This window comes from Pogonomyrmex barbatus, unplaced genomic scaffold (assembly GCF_055798465.1).
Source record: "Pogonomyrmex barbatus isolate J1 unplaced genomic scaffold, ASM5579846v1 scaffold9, whole genome shotgun sequence".
Lineage (NCBI taxonomy): Eukaryota > Metazoa > Arthropoda > Insecta > Hymenoptera > Formicidae > Pogonomyrmex > Pogonomyrmex barbatus.
Genome location: NW_028297193.1, coordinates 5,198,880 through 5,219,023, shown reverse-complemented (window position 1 = coordinate 5,219,023; position 20,144 = coordinate 5,198,880). Strand labels below are relative to the sequence as shown.

General features: G+C 32.3%; 1 protein-coding gene across 44 annotated transcripts in view; it reads right to left on the bottom strand.

Annotated features, from left to right (window-relative positions):
* Nucleotides 1–20,144, bottom strand: part of LOC105429033 (uncharacterized) — a 222,470-nt gene that overhangs the window by 159,552 nt on the left and 42,774 nt on the right. Inside the window, exon 7 of one of the 44 annotated variants that reach the window (XM_011641722.3) lies at nt 213–505. The exons of 36 other annotated variants lie outside the window; for them this stretch is intronic. In XM_011641722.3, the coding sequence (XP_011640024.1) occupies nt 228–505 (278 nt within the window). In that variant the 3' untranslated portion in view covers nt 213–227. Of the gene's footprint in view, nt 1–212; nt 506–971; nt 1,425–2,023; nt 3,296–5,227; nt 6,180–7,403; nt 7,715–12,361; nt 12,756–18,869; nt 19,370–19,532; nt 19,912–20,144 lie in introns of those variants that run through there. 7 more of the 44 variants (XM_011641724.3, XM_011641729.3, XM_011641712.3 and 4 more) reach the window with 7 other exon arrangements.

Genomic DNA, 20,144 nt, shown 5'->3' with positions numbered 1-20,144 from the left:
ATTAACATTTTAATTTAATTTAAAATTACACCTCAGGCCTACACTTCAGTTTTACCTCCAACTTCATTACTTTCATCTCTTTTTGTATATTTCAATAAATCATATCCCTCAATACGTTGCTAAATTCTTAACATCCATATACATATGTATATTCATCAGTTAAACACGTACATCTTCTATCTTTATTTCATGCATTCAAAACAGAAAGAAAATCACTACAGTACTCTCTACTGTTGAAAAACGTCAATGACATAGACATCACGATTCCAATGCTTGACTCGAATGTGCTTCCGAATGTCAGCCTTGACCTTGCACATGTACTCGCAGTACGGACACTTGAATCTGGGCTGCTGGCCGCACTGGTAGCGAAGATGACTCGTCAAGTTCCTCTTCCACGCGAAGACGCTCCGGCAATTCGGGTTGGGACACGGAAACTGGACAGTCTTCACACCTAATCTCAATCTTCTGGCACGACGATAAGGTGGCCAGCACGCGGGTGGTTTATCTGAAAAAGTAACAACTCGTTCGCGACAAAATGCTAGAGAGATGCTCGTCGAGGCGCGCGTGCGAAAAGACAGAAATTGCGTGCCTCTCTAATCGTCGCTGATAGTGTTCACATGACAAAAATGTCATGTATCAAAATCGCAACGATTAATTCAAACGTGCCCCATTTTTCCGTGCATATCTTTTTCCATATTGAGACAAAATTGAATTTTTTTTCTTTTTAACATTGCTGCATATACGAAATAGATTCTATCTGGATTACCGTACGACGTTCGTCCATCATACATGCAGTTTTCTCGCCAGGCTGTGTTCGAAAACGAATAAAACACGGATGTGCGTTTTGTTTTCATTTGTTTATTCACTTAATCATTTTTAGTTATTCATTTTTTTTTTTTTTTTTTTTACGTAACCGTAAATACAATTTTGACCGAGTATTCGAAAACACATACAATTTCTAACAGAAATTTGGACACGTAGCGTTGCAGTTTGTGATATTACCTTGCAATCTGGAACTAGAGATAGACAATTAGAAACAAGTGCAGATCAAAGTCAATAGATTCGCATAGATTCGCATAAATCTTGCGAAAGAGGCGGATATCTTTATTTCCTAATAACGCGCAATTGGATAACGCGCTCGTTGATGCGCGTTTATGCTGTCTCTTGGAACAGATCGACGACATAGATTTTCCGATTCTTGTGCCTATGGAGAAGATGCTTCTTAACGTTGCCCTTGAGCTTGCCGTGGTAATCGCAATACGGACATTTAAAGCGCGGCTGACGACCACATTCGTACTTTAGATGCCGCGTTAGGTTCCTCTTCCAGTTGAAAGCGCGACCGCAGTTGTGATTCGGGCAGGAGAACCTTTTGTCGGCGTTGCTGGAGAACGATCTGCTGAAGACTTTAAAAGACCCATTAACGTCTGGAAGCAAAAGAACAGACAGGGCCCTCAGTTTTGACGCGAAATCATTCGGGATAACATGACGAAGAAACGTGATCGTGAAGGTTTCCTTCTAAAAGTGAAATGTGTGTAACGTATAAGTAAAACAAGAATACTGACGAATGAAAACGTAGCAACGTAAAAAAATCAAATATTTAGTATTTATAGGCATCACACTTAATACATGACAGTTGTCCGTGAAATTTTACATGTAGGATATGTCTGGAGGAAATGCAATATTAAAAACATCACATTGATAATTAAACATTAACGAGTGTTTCTCATGAAATATTGACAGCATCATCTCGCTATCTAAATAAAAGTCACATGTAATTACCTGCAAAATTGATTTATCTGAAAAAGAAAATTTGTGGATTTGTCAATTACCTCTCGTTTATAACAGTGAGAACAATAATATCGAAAGAATTGTTTTATTAATTATCTATTCTAAAAAAACGGACAAGTATAAAAATTTGAGGAAATTCATAAAGGATGAAGATAGAATTTTTATTTCTCTTATTTTGATTGTAGGAATAATACTATTTCAGTTAAAAGTCGATTTAATGTAAAAGTAATCATAATTCTGAACTATCGTAACTACATTTTATTGACCTTTTCGTATCTTAAATTACATATATAAGTTTAAAATTGTTGCAAAATAACATCGCATCAAATTTAATGCGAAAATTTGAAGAAAAATATATACTACAAATCACTCGCAATAAATTAGTTTAAAAAATCATCCAAAGAGAACAGATACATGTATTCAACATTTAAGAAATAACAAATGTATAAGTTTAGATCAAATAATTAATTCTAATCTTTTGCATTTAGCTTTCTATAAAATTAGCCATTTAATTCTAATAAATGCAATAAATAATAATTTTATTAAGACGCAATTTATTTCCTTATTTTTTTAAATTTCTTAATTATAGCTCAAAACTCTTTTAAGAAAATATTAATTTAGAATCTTGTTTCATTCATTCTCATTATTATTCTTTTTTCATTGATTATTTATATTATAAACAATATCATAGATTCTACTCATAAATAATTTTATGAGACAATTTTCAAATCATCAAAAAAAATGTAATGATTTTAAATTTTCGTAATGTAACTGCTTTTTACAAAATTGTTCTCTTATAATCAAACATAATTATGAAGAAATATCGTTCATTTGTTACAATAGCACATTTTCATTTTTAAGTTTTTTCTAAAAAAAAAAAAAAAAAAAAAAAAAAGAGAGAGAGAGAGAGAGAGAAAAGAAAAAGAAACGAAAAAAAAAACAAAACGAATTTTTAGAGTTTTTATTACCGTTAAAACAATATAATCTAAAAAACTTCTAATTAAAAAATTACATTTTTCTCCTAATTTAACTCCTAATTAAAAAAAAATTATATTTTCCTACTTACATATATAATATTACACACACTCTATATATATATATATATATATATATATATAGATAGATAATATATATATATATATATATAATATATATAGAAAATATATATTATATATTATAACAAATGAGCGATTGTTCAATAGATCTAAATCGCAAAGAGAATAATGCGCATCGAAGGAAGATCAAGATTAATCGTTAATCAGTACGTAATTGCTGCAATTCTTGTGCATTCTTTTGATGTGTCTGCTGATATTAGCCTTCCACTTGCCACAATAATCGCAATAGGGACATTTAAAACGTGGCTCTTTACCACACTCGTTGCGCAGATGCCTCTTCAGAGTGCACTTCCACACGAAGATGCTGGGACAATTAGGACACTGGTACCGCGCGAATTCATTGACGGCCTGTTTTTTCCGTATTCTCCTGTTGTAACCCACGCGAAAGAAACCTGCGAACACAGAAATAATTTCACCTGGTTATTGAACGTCTTGGAACAATCATAGATAAACACGCGTCGGCGTAATATCGGGCTGTATAAGTATTCCCGAATTTAGATGAAGTGCAAAATTAAACAAATGACGCTTAACAAACAAAGAATAAATTTTCAAGATGCATTATTATTCACTACGTAAATTTTAACCAGACTCTCTTGACAATAACATTTTTAAAATGCTACAGATATAATAAAAAGAAAAAAACTCTTAATATTAAAAAAAAATAATAAAGTTTATAATGCTTTAATAGTAATATAATAATTTTCAATAAAAAAAGTTATTTTAAAAATAATGTAATATAAAAAACAAATGTGGAGATGAGAATATTAAATAATGGTTTGGAAAAATAAACATGATAAAAGTTGATTCTAAGAAATATAACACTTACGAAATAAAAGGCAGGTGCGAATAATGATAATATAACAAAATCAAATCTTTAAATAAAAAATATTGATTTAATAATTTTATAATAGCAAATATAAAAAGAACTATAAATTATTAGTAAATACATCTTATGCGTAAGAAATAATGTCTTTTAATCAGTATTATGAGTATAAAAAAAAATTTATTTCATATATGTTTATATATATTTATTGAATATATTTATCTCAGGTCATTTTGTGATACAGGAATTATTTACATAAAAAAATCATACATTTCATGCAATCATTTCTAAAAACATTATTTATTATATCACTGTTTTTGTTACATTAACATAAATAAATAAAAAAACATATAGTTTTTTCAGGAATAACGGAGGGAATTCACAATATAACTAATAACTAAAACTCGTAATAACTGTAGCTATTTTGTCTTAAAAAAATAAAAAAATTCTTATAAAAAAATTTTAATTATAAAATCCAAAATTAAAAACTCGAATATGTATAACTGTAAGGAAATAAATTTCTCAAATTTAAAAAATTACACAGTTTAACAAAAAATAAACATTTCAGTTGCGTTTCAGTACATTGCGTTTCTGTGTTATTTTACGAAGAAAAACGCTTAGCACACATCATTAAATCTTGATAGTGCGATTTAAATCAATAATATCCTTGTGAGTATCAAAGAAAGAAATTTTACTTATATATCTACTTCCTTGTACCAGATTCTTCCTTAGAAAACGTCCGCGAATTTACAAGTGTCGAATGCACGTTTTTACGTTGAGATTTGAAGAATTACGATGTTACGATGTTTATTGATGCGATTTCTTGATGTAATGTTCAATCTAATCGAAGATCATTTTACAGTTCTTACGATCGTTAACATCCTGCGCGCTACTTGTAACTGCTTGAATACTTGCAATTGCATTCGTTGCAATACGAACGCTTGAAACGCCGTTTGCCCGTACACACAAAGTAGAAAATGCGATTGTTTTTCCGCGTGAAGCTGCGGCAGCAACTCGGACAACGTCCATTGGCGATCTTGATTCTGCAATTCTGCGGGATATTCCTGAATTCTAAACATAATAAAAAAAAAACAGATGAAACAACTGATAAGGTCTTATTAACAATAAAAAAAAAAAACATTTAAAAAAATTCCATACGAATTCAGAATAACACATTTATTATTTTTGAAAATCTATCACTCGAAACAGAAATAGAATAGATTAAACAGAAATTACGAATATGTTAAAATAAAACAAACTAAAATAAAACAAAATGTCCATATACATAAATAGACAGACTAATCTGACATTTTTCTCATTTTTCTTTTATATATTTCTTAAAATATGACAAAAAAAGATGTATAATATTAAATGGTAAAGATATGAGAATAGCTGGTTAAATCCAGAATAAAAAAAGATAATAAAGGCTTCAATTTGATGGGAGACCAATGATAAATTTCTTACTTACCATTTATAATATTTATAATAGAAATATTGAAGGTTTATTAATTTTGGAAGGTTTAGTATATATTTATTTATTATAAAACACTTATCTATTACAAATAATTTATTTGACATTCTACAAGAGGACTTTCTATCTTTAGAAAGAAGCTTTACGATAAAATTATAAAGAAATAAAGAACTAAAGTACAAATCATGTTGTCTTGCAACATAATAATATTGGAACTTTGGTAGCATAAAAAACATGCATTAATATTGCTTTCATTAAAATGGCATTTAAACAAAATTAAAACCAAATTATCAAGAAGCATAGACAAATCTACGCTGAACGCTTATATTACATTAATTGACATGTACCAACATATCACAGAAACTTAAATAGATGATTAATTAGAACGTCATTATCATTAACAATCTGCAAATCACAGTCAACAAAAATTGCAATTTAATGATTCGTCATATCCAATAGTATTTTCTGTTGCCAGATATAATATAAAAAAAAAAAAAACACACAAACTTATTACAAAAAATTATTCAACTGTTATATCCTGTTAAAGTATATGCGCTTCGAAAACTCTTCACGCGCGTGTAACATCGCCGTGCATTACATCCTTATCGTGTATATCAGGTACGGTAAAATAAGCGTAAAATATTCCCAGTCTTCTTCAACTTAGAGAGAGATCTGTTACTGCTTCGTTAAAAATGCGTAAAATCGCGCGGTTTCACAACACAATTTCTGATGATGTCCATCGTGCACACTTCATTCCTCTCGTGACTGTTGCGCACGTGTCTGTAAACGTTGCTACGCAAGTTGCAGCAGTACTGGCAGTACGGACACTTGAATCGCGGCTCTTTTCCGCAGGCGTACAACAGATGCCTGCTCAGACTGCCTTTCTTCTCAAAGATACGACTGCACTTCGGGCATGGATGCTTCTCCTTAGTGGACACTAGGTCAAAGGGCTGCAATTTCGCCACTAGATACACCTCATTATCTGAAAAAGACGTAAGCAAAAAATTCGTGATCAGTAACGCGTGAGCACGTCGACTTAACATTTGCAACTTTCTCATCACGCTTGATTATGATAAAAAGTAACTTATAACGAGTAACTTAAAGGATACTCTATAGAAGGTAATTAATTTAGAGATGATTTATTTATTCAATTTAATCAAAATGTTGACAAATTACATTACTTCACGTACAAACATATATATATAAAACAATTTTAGTACAATTTTACAGTATTGTGTAATGTAATTAAAACGAAAAAAAATTAATATAGCTTTATTAATGTAATATTCTATTTTATTTTAATATATTCATAAACATTTTCACATTCATAAGAATTTTCAATCTATATTGAAAATTCTATAACACAAATATACAACTCAAATATATTTTTATAAAAAAAAAAATTATTTATTCTTTTACTCTTCATTTAATGTTTTTTGGAATATCTTCTTTTCGTTGTGTAACTATTTTAATTTAGTAAAAATATTTCACTTTATTAAAAAAACATTAATAGAAAATGTTTTACATTAGTAGAAAATTGTTTAATAATAACTATTTAATTATTTACATACAGATTTGCTTTAATTCCAAAATAATTGAATAGTAGAAATAATCAATTATAAAATTAAGTAATTTTAGAGTATTAAAAAATATAATATTTACAATAATCATTATCAAAGAGATTCATTTCTGCTTTATTAAGAAAAACTGAAAATATATTGAGAAAGACTTCAGAGAAAAGGTAAATCCAATTATGAAAAAAAAAAAATCAATTTAAATCGAAACAATGATATGAGCATCGTAAGTAATATCAAAAAATCTATCACTTTAAGAATATTAAAGAATATAAAATATAAAACATAGCCACAAGTACAAAGAATTGACGCAGTGTGACAAAGTAGGATGAGCGTAATGCTTTGCGAGATATTTTATTTTTATTTCATTAATATTCGCCATATATACAACATATTCTTTATATATATATATATATATATATATATAAAATTATCTTATAAAATTTCTCTGATGAAATATAGCTCTTAGATATATATATATATATATATATTTTAGATATATTATATATATATCTTATTATATATATATATCTTATTTTAGATATATTATATATATATCTTATATATATATCTTTATAAGATATATATATAAGATATATATATAATATATCTAAGAGCTATATTTCATCAGAGAAATTTTTGTTTCTTTAATTTTTGCCGATGTCAATACAATGCACGGCAGTGCCATGATGCTTCCTGCGTATATGCTTGTAGACGTGAGAGGTCCATTTTGAGCAGAAATCACAGCTCGGACACTTGAAACGCGGATTCTGTTGGCACTCGTAACGTAGATGCCTCGTCAGAGAACCACGTTGCGTAAAGGCACTCCCGCAGTTGTTGGGACAGCGAAACTTGCGCTGATTTGCCGTACGAACCCGAACTTTACGAAAACGACTGTTTTCCAACGAGATCGCAGGCAGCCAAACGTAGTGGGGATCAATGCCTGTAACAAAATGTCAATTATAGACAATACATCTCTGTTGTTAGTCAAAAAATGCATTAACATTCGAAATCAACAGAATTACATAGACAACCAATACCATTCTGGACAAGGATTTCCTTTTGTGTTTTAAATTAAAAAAAAAAAACGATGTAAAGATAACTATTGTTTAAATTTTATTCATTTACATCAAATTCACTACATTATTAAATTTGATAATTATCTCATAAAAATACAAAAAAATATTCTTCAGCGATCAGTTTTTTCTTATTAATACTTAACTTGCTTAGTATCATATTAACTAAAAGCAGATTTCTTAAACATATTTATAAAATATAAATTGCATGTGCATGCAAATAAAACAAATACGATTCCTAGATAAGTGATATAATAAAAATAAAATTATATCGCACGCCATTTTCACTGTAACATTTGTTACAATTGTTTCTCGGCTTATTTTACATTTTATTGCACCTACACGTACATGGGAAGAACCGTTTTGTAGAATAAAAATTTAGAAATTAAAATTTTGGCTAGATACAGACTTGAAAATAATTTTATGAGCAATCAAAATAATTATAACTTAAGCATGATAATATACAGCAAAAATTTTTTATATTTTTGCAACATATGAATGTTCTTTATAATTATTTTCACGATGCGATAATATTATTTTCACATTTGTATCTAGTCAAGTAAAATTGTTCTTTTCGTGCATACAATTGTCAAGAAACGAGTGACGCAAAGGAAGAAACAATGTAGGCTTCTTCAAAATGATATGCTTATAAATTCTATTCTGTAGTGTTAAAACGATTTATTTTTCTGATATAATCATCCTTAAATTATTAAATGTAAATGATAACATTTACAAACGTATAATCTTCCTAGCTATTGCATCATTTTCATACCGTGTAATCTGTATTTTGATATATATTTTTAACATATATACGTTTGTATTTAAGTACAATGTAACGAATGGCATTATGAAAACAATATAAACTATAATAAAAAATAATATAAAAATAAAGATATAAAAAATAAAGATTCAGAAAATAATTTACTTCTTTGGTAGATAGATTTCAGACACACACACACACACACACACACACACACACACACACACACACACACACACACACACACACACACACACACACACACACACACCATACACACACACACACACACACACACACACACACACACACACACACACACACACACACACACACACATAAGAGTTGCATTTTGCTCTTGTGCTTGTTCAACAATAATCGAAAATTAACGATTATTTTTATCCATTTCAAGTAGAACCAAAAAAAACTTACAAAATATACTCATCGTCGTTCTTTACAGAATGTCGTTTCCTCAAATGGTCACAGACAATAGAAGGCCATCTCGAATAATAATTGCAGTATGGACATTTAAGAGGAGAAGAATAATCGCATTCATAACGCAGATGTTTTTCCATAGAATTTCGAATACTGAAGGAACGTCCGCACTTGCTCGGACAAAAAAATTTTTTGCGTAACACTAAATGACTACGGCTCACGGGCGGTCTGTATTTCAGCGGGATCGGAGAAAGCCGAACGTAGCAGGGATTAAGAAGAATGCCTGTAACAAAAAACTAATTATTGATAGGGCGCCATAACTTGCCATTTTTTTAATCGAAATATTTATGCGTTTTTAACAAAGCGTAATTAAGAAAGGATTAGAGAAGACACGAGACATATAACTTTAAAAAAGCATCTTTTGAAAAAGCACTCCGTTAGATCCGCAGGATAATATAAATGAATATTTGAAATTTATTCAATTACATATCAAGATACAATATCAAGTTTATATATCGCTAAATTACAAAAATAAATCTATGACTAACGCATCTTACGAATAGACAAATTTTTTCAAATATCTTGCTTTGAGAAAATGTCGAATATAATCTTTAAGTTCAGTCTATGTCGATATAACTATAATATACCGTCAAGAAAAGAAAAACGAAAGCGAATTTTGAAAAATAGTAATGACAGACATTTATTAATAAACATAATAAAATATACGATAAATATGTTAGTTGATGTCTTACAAAGGATCAGAGGATAGAAAACAAATAAAATATACGAAGTATACAAATCAATAAAATAAAATAAATAAAATACGCAAATCGATAAAGCAACGAATAATCGTTTTGTTAACCGATATCACAATCGCTTCGAAATAAATCTTGTAATAATATTATAATAATGTTTCCAATCGAATGGGATAATTCTGTGAAACAAAGGAAGATTTTTATCTCGGATAATAATCCTACTTGTCGCTCATATCAAGAACGTAAACGTTCTCATTGGGGTGTATCCTGCGTATATGAGATCTCACGTTCGACGAATGCTTCGTACGGTATGAACAATACGGACAGTTGAACCTCGGCAACTGGCCGCACTGGAACTTGAGGTGATTATACAAATTGTTCTTGCGCGTGAACGCATTGCCGCACTTGTGGCAAGGATAATTCCTGCTCTGTTGCGTCCCGTCGAGATTGTAGGCGCATTGATCGGAATGCGCGTAATATTGTTGCACGGTCAGCTGAATCTCTGAGAACAGAAAATTTCACAACGTAATTCGAGGCGGAACATGGAAATTAGACAACTTTGCCGACTTATCGCATCGAGAGAGAGAGAGAGAGAGAGAGAGAGAGAGAGAGAGAGAGAATACGCAGCAAAGTGTGTTCAATGTCTCACTTCTCCCTAAGTCATCCATCATCATTAAAATATATCGAAAATTTTCTTACATGATTAACAGAGATCTATTACCTGCGCTACAAAAATAAAAAAAAAAAATAAAAATAGAGATTTCAATGATTTATTCATTTTTTCGATAAACTTTGATATAAAATCAACTACCGATGATGTCACACATAATAAAATTTTATACGTGTAAAGGGTTATTTATTAGTATGTTACAATATTTTGGACTTACACGCGCACACACACAAAACATAAAAACATAGAAGATCTAAAGTATCATATTACTTTAAACTACAAATAAACTGTCTTTCATTATTATATATAAAAATTTCATTTTTTTCAGTATAAATATTTGTTGAAGTATTATATTGCATAAATTTTCTTTATAGTATGCATTTCTCATTTATATATCTTACCTGATTAAAATTGCTTAATAAATTTAAAATTTGATAACTCTTATCTTACAAACATAGAAGCACAGATATAAAACAGTATAAGAATAAAACAAAGTAAAACCGATATAAATTTTTTCAACAACATACTTATATCTGACATTTAGTTTGTTTAATTATTTTGGCTAAAGATAAAGTGATAAATTTCTTATTATGTATAAACAAAATTTAAACCTAAAACTTGCACGAATAATTGAAAGTTCAAGAAAAAATATGAATTAAAATAATGTAATGTAATGTAATAACACAATATAATATATACCTATAATGTAGTATAATTTTAATAAAAAAATAATAACAAACAAAAAGTTGATACAAAACAATGATAATCTATATGCAATCTGTACAAAGTAACTGAGTAATTATTTATCATCAAATCATTGATAAATTTTTCATATATATCATATACTCTTTGTATATAATATATCGCCATATGTTCTTTATATATATATATATATTTTTTTTTATATATTTATATATATATATAATTTTATATATATATATAATTATATATATATATTTTTATATATATATATATATATATATATTTTATATATATATATATATATATTTATATATTTATATATATATATATATATATATTTCCAAAATAAAAATTCTGAATATTTATTTTAATTGCACGCAAACAAAAATAATAAATAAAATTTCGCGTAGCTAAGAAATACAAGTAGCAACGCGATTTTTCGGAAATATCTTCACAAGTTGTACCTTACAAGAGCAACATCAAAGTCGATTTTTTTAAAATAAATAACAAATGTGTAATCGATAACTAGAGTTTAAGCTTAAGGATTCAAAAGAACTAAGGCATCTCAGTCTTGCGTATGTCCACCACGTAAACTCTGTCTTTAGGATGTATACGGCGTACGTGGGCGCGCACGTTCGATGGATGTTTCGTCCTGTAGGCGCAATAAGGACAATTGTATCTCGGCGGCTGACCGCACTCGATCCTCCAGTGATACAGAAGATTATGTTTCATGCTGAACACGCTGTTGCAATTGCCGCAGGGGAAAGATCTCGCGTTTTGATAGCGCGACGAGTTGACGGCGGCCTTGTTCACGATCGATTCGCTATAGCCTTTCCGCCACGTGCGCTTCTGCACCGAGGCTGCAAAAGAAAGCACAGAACATCTTTGTCATCCATACGGCCCGCTGACAATCATCGCTAAATCTCTATTATGATTTTAGACCCGTTTCAGTTGCTGACAGAAAGTGAGAGAAAAAAAGAAAGAAAGACAGAGAGAGAGAGAGAGAGAGAGAGAGAGAGGGAGGGAGGGGACAGAAGAAGAAACCTCGTGAGCGATCAATAAAACAAACTCTCTTGTTAAATCATGAATCGTGCGATTAATAGCCAACGACGCTCGTTTCGTCATTCTAATGATACCGGCATGAGTCTTCCGTAACTCGTGGGAGGAAGGGGATCAATATTCTCAGGACTACCATGCTTCGAGCTGATTGAGGATGACGTCTTTTATTATCTGGAGGAAAATCCAGTCACTCCGTCGGATTCACGCAACGGGCGTCGACTCGCCGCATTGCTGCCAGCTGAGGATGTCGACGACGTAGACCTCGCAATCGGGATGCTTCCTGCGCACGTGGGCCCGCACGTTCGACGTGTGCTTCGTCCGGAAGGGACAGTACGGACAGTTGAACCGCGGCGACTGACCGCACGCGAATTTCAGATGGTGCTGGAGATTGTAGCGCCAATTGAAGGACCCGCCGCATCTCGGACAGAAATACACCTGCCTGTAGGCCTGGCGTGGATGCTGGGCCTTACGGACCGACTGATTCGCGCCGCGTCTCCGTCGGGCGCTAGTCGGGGGGTACTTGCCTTCTGAAAAATGCAGACGTCCTAGTGATTAGCCGGGATAATCGCAAGTATCGGCGTTCGCAGAACGCAAACGGACGACGAATTACAGAAGCGGAATTTGCCGCGGACCAAGACACGGAGTAGTTTTGCTAGGTAGCCTCGACGCTTAAGAGTAACGATTGAAAATATTGGCTAAAAAATACATCCATCGAGCAATATGAAAAATCGATTCATAATTTAATGTAATATATCCATTAAAAAAAAAATCATAATTTTCCTATTTCTTACTTAACTCCAAAGTAAAGTCATCTACATAAACTACTAATTTAATGAATGCATAACTGCCTGCATTATGATTAGAAACACTTTAATAAATAATTAAAAATACAAAAGATGATACAAAATAACGCAATAGGTTATAAATATATAGTTTAGTATACAATCATCTACAACTTTGTATATATAAATGTAATAAAATACGATATAAATATATTTGTATAAAAATGTATGTAAACAAATATATAAGTATATATGAATACGCTTGTATATATATATATATATATATATATATAACGACTTATTGGCACAAGAATATTGTTTTCCTCGACAATATATTAAAAACAATGAAATATATATTTTTCTTTGCAAATTTCGTTATATGAAAGACAACGAAGATCGAGTTGACGATTACTTACATCGTATAAATAAATTCACGTTAATTAACGATCATGTAAAATATAATATCATTGCATCTGTATGTGCATTTCAATAATATGTACATACGTTCGACTAGAATCGTCATTTTTATAACATTATTTGCTTAAAATTATAATATTAATATCTCTTTTCCCAGTAAAGAATAACTACAAAATATTCTTGATTTTCTATATTTCCTCTTTATATTAATTTTTTGACTAATTCGTCAACATTTTCTTAAAAATATCACGAATATCAACACAATCTCGAGAAATCAAAATATATTTTTGATGAATTTTTTTATAAAATATCAAAATATATTTTTAATTTCAGTTTCTCCTTTGATAGAAATGTAAATATACCAATATTGGATTACTAAAAGTTTAATTAAATTTTTGCTGTAAAAAATTTCTGGATATGTCTTTACATTAAGGGACAACTTCAATGATCTTGATCTTGATAGAAAGTATAAAGGTAGGATCAATTTTTCCTTATAAATTAATCGACCATCTCGTTTAGTTTTCGAGATATTTATATAAAGCTTAATTTTGAAATTTATTCTGTTATTATTCTGTTTATATAACACCTCCCAGCAAACTCAAATATATAACCATTACATCGTCGCAATAAAACGGAATATAACAATATAACATAACATGAGAGTTACACATGTAACATCTACATGTTAGTTAGTTAGTTGTAATTTCACTCATGAGACATTGCAATCATATAAATATAAAATGTTATGTAATTGTAATGTAACACATCTAAAATGTTATATAATTGTAATATAACACTAATGTAACCATTCCAATATTTGTTACATTTTTATATTACTGTATTTGTTATATGTGTTACTAAATATTAATCTAATTTATCCTTTGCACATACTTACTAATCCCAGAAAAAGTCTTTAAATTAATTCAAAGCAACAAAACAAAACAATTTGCTTTTGCTTGAAAATAATTTAGAGACCCATCCTGAGAGCTTTGAGAGCGTGGACAAAAAAAATTATTTTTATCCAACTAAAAAAAATCTGTATATATTGTATTTTATTATAATATGTTGTCTTATATAATATATGTATATATATATATATATATATATATATATATATATATTATATAAGACAACATGTATATATATTTAAATCTCGAAAACTAAACGAGATCGCCGATTAATTTATAAGGAAAAGTTGATCAGTACTCTCATCTCTGTAACATATATCAAGATCAAGCTCATCAGAGCTGTGTCCCCTGATATAAAGATTTACCAATTTCAGTATTCATAGTCCATATTTCAAAATCCACGGTTTCACTAGTTTTGTTTATACACACATCATGTAATTATTTTATTGTTGTACTATTTGCAGAAGAAAAAATAGAAAATATAAAACAATAAAAATTACAAGTTTTAAATTCAAAATTCACAAATCACAAAATTACATTATTCTTAGAAATTACGTTTTTAAAAATAATCGGTATAATACGAAAGACGAAATTGCATTTTTTCGGGTCTGTAAGAATAAAAATAGCGTCTCGTCAGAAAGGTAAAAGATTCTACATCGCCACACTGATCTTATATTACTAGCCTACTTTGCAAACATCAATGGCATACACTTTATTGCCGGGATGCTTCCTGCGCACGTGTGCACGCACGTTGGACACGTGTTTAGTGCGGTAGGTGCAGTAAGGACAATTAAATCGCGGCAACTGGCCGCATTCGAATTTCGAATGGTAGTAAAGATTATTCTTGTGACTGAAGACACTCGGACATCTAGGACAAGGGAACTTCCGTCTCTCAACGCGGAAATTGTCATCGATGACAGCTTGGTGGCACGTCAAGTGTTGCTTTATCACAACGGGCACGAATTCATGCCCGTAAATCATCGGTAGACTACAGTCTGAAACAGAAGCGAAAGGGACGTCCTGTCAGAAATCGTCGTCAGCTCGCGAGGACCTCGCGATGCAAGTCGATGATCCGCGCGAGATTCTGTTCAGATCGCCGAGACACCGAGGCACCAAGCATAAGATCGGAAAGTTTCAAACAGCGTTCCGTTTCACGTAAGATGCTTGCAATCAATTCCGACAGAGTCACCTTTTTCTTTAATGCAATAATTCCTTGTTAAAAAAAAAAAAAAAAACTAAAATATTTAATTTTGAGAGCTGCATATATTCAATACTTTCCAATCTTATGTGTTCGTACATAAGTCAGAAGGATAAATATATGTATAAAATGAAAAGGTGACATACAAGATTTTTGCATAGGGGAAAAAATATGACGTTAAAATATGATTAATGTTAAAATTTAATAATGAAATTTTATTTGGAATGTGTACAGAACACATATAGTATAGCGTAATTTGTGTACAATGTACAATATGAACGAATGAAGTTCATTAAACGAATTAGTCATGGTCTTTACAAGCGTACAATAAAGCATAAGTAAAAGATTCTTAATTTAAAAGTGAATGAATTTGGAGCTGTCTCTCTTGTAACACTAGACGAACTAGGAACGAACAATTGGTTAACTATTGAAATAAAATAAATTTTAATTTAATAATACTGAACAGTCACAAGTAATTTGGTTTGTAAACTTATATAATCTGTGATATGTATGTAAATACCAACCAGATTTTAAACTACGCGTGAAGGCTTTACGCAAGCTTTGTGAGCTTAATTATCGCATTATGCTATTATAGTTCAAACGTACTCTTTTACACTCATTACAACTTTATAGAAATAAAAATAAAAGCAATACTTTCAAATGTGATAAATCTTTATCTAATTTTTAATATGAATAAATTATAAACAGACAAATATATTTTGGTATATAAAGAAATTTTAGTATATTTAGAAAGAATAAATATAACTTAAATTCAGTTTCAGCGCCTTATTTATGAACTTATTATTAATAAACATATAATTATTTTTTAATTATGTCGATTTTCATTTTTCAATTATGCATATTTTGTGACTGTCTGGCCTTCATTATCTTTTGTGTAAAGACTTGAAATTGCTTAAAGTATTTATAATCATTGATTTTTGTTGTTATAAAGATATATAGAAATAAAAAACAATATAATTAAAAAAGAATTATATATTTATTAATTCATTGAATAAGGCGCTGAAACTGAATTTATTCATTTTAAATATATTGAAATTTTTCTACATTTATCAAAATATATTTATCGCTATGTAACGACAAACAATGAAATAATAGTAATGATAATGGCACTGATAATTTTTAACAGTATTTAAACATGATACTAAAATCCTAAGTATTTTCTCACAAAGAATCTTCGTGTGGACATAATAAAACTTCCATGTACGATCAACAAGGTTCTATAATCTATCATACAATTAAAAACATTATTCATATCATGTAATAGAATATAATGATTCGCTATATTTCCTGATAACAAGAGATATCTGTAGAGATACCTATTTACAAATTTTTATTAATTAATATCCGCGTATAAATCGCCGCCAAAGCTAAATCCGTAACGAGAAAAAAACGTTATTTGGCATCGATGATCCTTTCACACATCTTAAACGGTAATAATTATATTATCAGTTCATGTTCATCAAAAACACAGACGAGATATGTACAGCCATAATTATCTTCCATTCTCGCAACTCTTCAGGTCGTTTAAGCGAAGTCAAGTATGCGACGTGACCATCAGTCACTGCGGACGAACGTCCAGGACGTACCGCGTCCCTGAAAAAGAAGACACATCTGTGTTCATGTACAATCTGCTCTCGCGCGCGACATCCTAGGAAACATTTACGGTATTCCTCGCAATCGGTGAACAATACCGTAAAGGCAAAAAAAAACAAGATCCTCGGGATCTCTACCGTTCTTCCCAGCTGCGGCGCTTCAGCGGGAGAAAGATCTTGCGTACGACGTGCGGCATCGCGTTTCGAGTGTTCCACGCGACACGAGCGTGGTGTCTTCGGAGGGTCTTCGGAGCGAAGGACGACGCCGATCTTTCGGTGCCTGGTCTCAAGGGTCGCGCTGCTTCGACAGGTCGATCGTGTACACGTCCCGGCCGGGATGGCACTTCCGCACGTGACGCCGCGCGTTCGAGATGTGCCCGGCGCGATAGATGCAGTACGGGCAATTGAATCGCGGTTTCTGGCCGCACTCGAATTTCTGATGGTAGGTCAGACCGCCCTTGCGCGTGAAGGCGCTGCTGCAGTTCGCGCAGGGGAACTTTTTGCTGAGCACCCTCAGCACGCTCATGTCCGCGTCGAGGGTCCCCGTCGCCGTCGTGGCTGTCGTGATCGTCGACGACGGGTACGAGGGGGGAATGAAGCTTCTTCGTATAGCGGACTGCATGCCCGCGGTGAACATACAGTAACTCAGGCCTGAAACACAAAAAAGACGCGCCGCTCGCGTCAGAGCTCCTCGCGACACGTCGTGTCGAACACAGAGAGAGACGATAGCGGAGTGGGAGGGAAGAAGAAGATCGATGATCGGTTCGTGCGTATCAAACCTTCTTCGGTTGCAATTAGTTGTAACGGTGATAAGCGAGGGTGTTGTCTTCATGCGTTCAGAAAAATTGTCAGTGAATCGAATGGAAGAGAAGGGAGAGGGGCACGGTAAACTATTTTCTTCCCTTGAAGAAAAGTAATGAGTGCAAGCGATAATAATCGATAACAAAAATATCCTCAGATATCCTCACAAAAATAACCTCAGTGCGATTTTTGTTTTATTCTGAAAAACAACATCCAGACATGTACCGTGCCCTGTTCATGTGAAATCGAGAAGAAATATGTACAAATTAATTATATTATAGTAAGAGCTACCAAATTATCGAGTTATATTATTATTTTTTAGTTAGATTTTTCTTTTTTTTTCTTTTTTTTTTTGAGAAATGATAATTCGATAGAGAGAAGAAACGTTCCATATCTTCCGTGGCGACGTTAGACAAGTGGAACTCGAATCACGTCGACTTCGTAGCCGTAATGCTTCCTGCGCACATGAGCGCGTATGTTGGACGATTTCTTCGAGGTGTATTCGCAGTAGGGACAACCAAATCGCGGCAGCTGCCCGCATTCGTACTTCAAGTGAGAGTAGAGATTGTTCTTCCGGTTGAAGATACTCGGGCATTGTGGACAAGGGAACCGAAACGGCGAGTGGATCTTCGAGCTGGATGGCATCTTAAAGCCGCCCAAATGTTCCAGATGTACATCTGCAAGAACATGTTCGGAGTCGTCAAAGTTAAGCAAGGGGTTGCCACCCGTTTATAACGTGGTAACGCATAGACGTAACAGCGGAGACAGAGACAAAAAAAGAGCCTTAAAAGAGCATTTTGCAGAAAAAAAGAAACAACCATTAAATGCGAAATATTTCTGGTAATGTTTTAAGTTATTGGCTCGATGGATCCAAGCTGATTGAGTCTTCCTGTGATGCGCAATAAAATGTATCCAGACGTAATTAAAATATAATTAAATGTAATTAAATTCACAATCCATTTACATAGAATTAAAAATATTATATATTCTGCTGCGCAGAAAGAAATGGTACGTGTCCGACCGAGAATTAATATACTAAAAAATTTTTTAATTAGTATTTAAATCAAAGCAAAAAGTTCAGCTTTCGTACAATATATTAGGAATATATTAGGAATATATTTTTCCGTCATACGTATTAAATATAACTCGCACTCAGGTCGATCACATAAACTTCGCAATTGGCATGGAGCCCACGAATGTGCGAGCGAACATTCGAGGTCTTCTTCGAGCGGTAGAGGCAATGCGGACATTTGAATCTCGGCGATTGACCGCACTCGTACTTGAGGTGCTTCTGCAAATTGTACTTCCGATTGAAGACGCTGGTGCACTTCGGACAAGGAAACTTTTCTCCGTATTGAGCTCTCCTGCACAACCTGGACGTGTTTGGGCTAATGAATGTTCCCTCGAAGAAAAGGATCTTATCTGTAAGCAGAGAAGAGGAGGTGCAAAAGCGACGAACAATCGATGCAACGCGCTCTCAATCCTACGAGAAAGAGCGGGAAAATCGATGCTTAAAAAAATATTAGTTATTTATTAGAGAATTTGTACGTTTTTGCTGTAATAAAGTCGTGAAGGAAATATCCGTTCGCAAGTCACACTTTGCGATTGTCAGGATCGTCGCATAAATTGAGAGAGTTATCAAACGTGCGTTATCTCGTATCAATCAAAAATAAATATCGGATCTGATAGTGGATGACGACGCTAAAACACTAAAACGATACCCGAATTTCATTTCTTCAGGTCGATAGACCAGACTAGTTGGCCGCGATGCCGACAGCGCACGTGCTTGTAAAGATTCGAGATCAGTTTCGACCGGTGATTACAATAAGGACACTGGAATCTCGGCAACTGGCCGCATTGATATATCTGATGTTCCCGCAGACCCTTCTGCCTCAGGAACACTCTTGAACAGTTCGGACAGGAAATCATCGGAACATTCTCGTAGATCCTGGTAGACCTGAAAACTGAAAATACAAGCCCTTGTTAGAGAATTAGCCGCATAATCACCATCCGATATTGACAGAGATTGGATGAGAAGAGCTCGACTTCCAAGTTGCGACAGAGGTTGACATACACGCATATGCGACAAAAAAGAGCGACATATATATGAGAAAAGGGGCGGGAGAAAAAATTCAAATTCAAATTCCTAGATTTGACAGCTTAGTCGAATTCGCAGAAAAGAAAATAATACGCTATA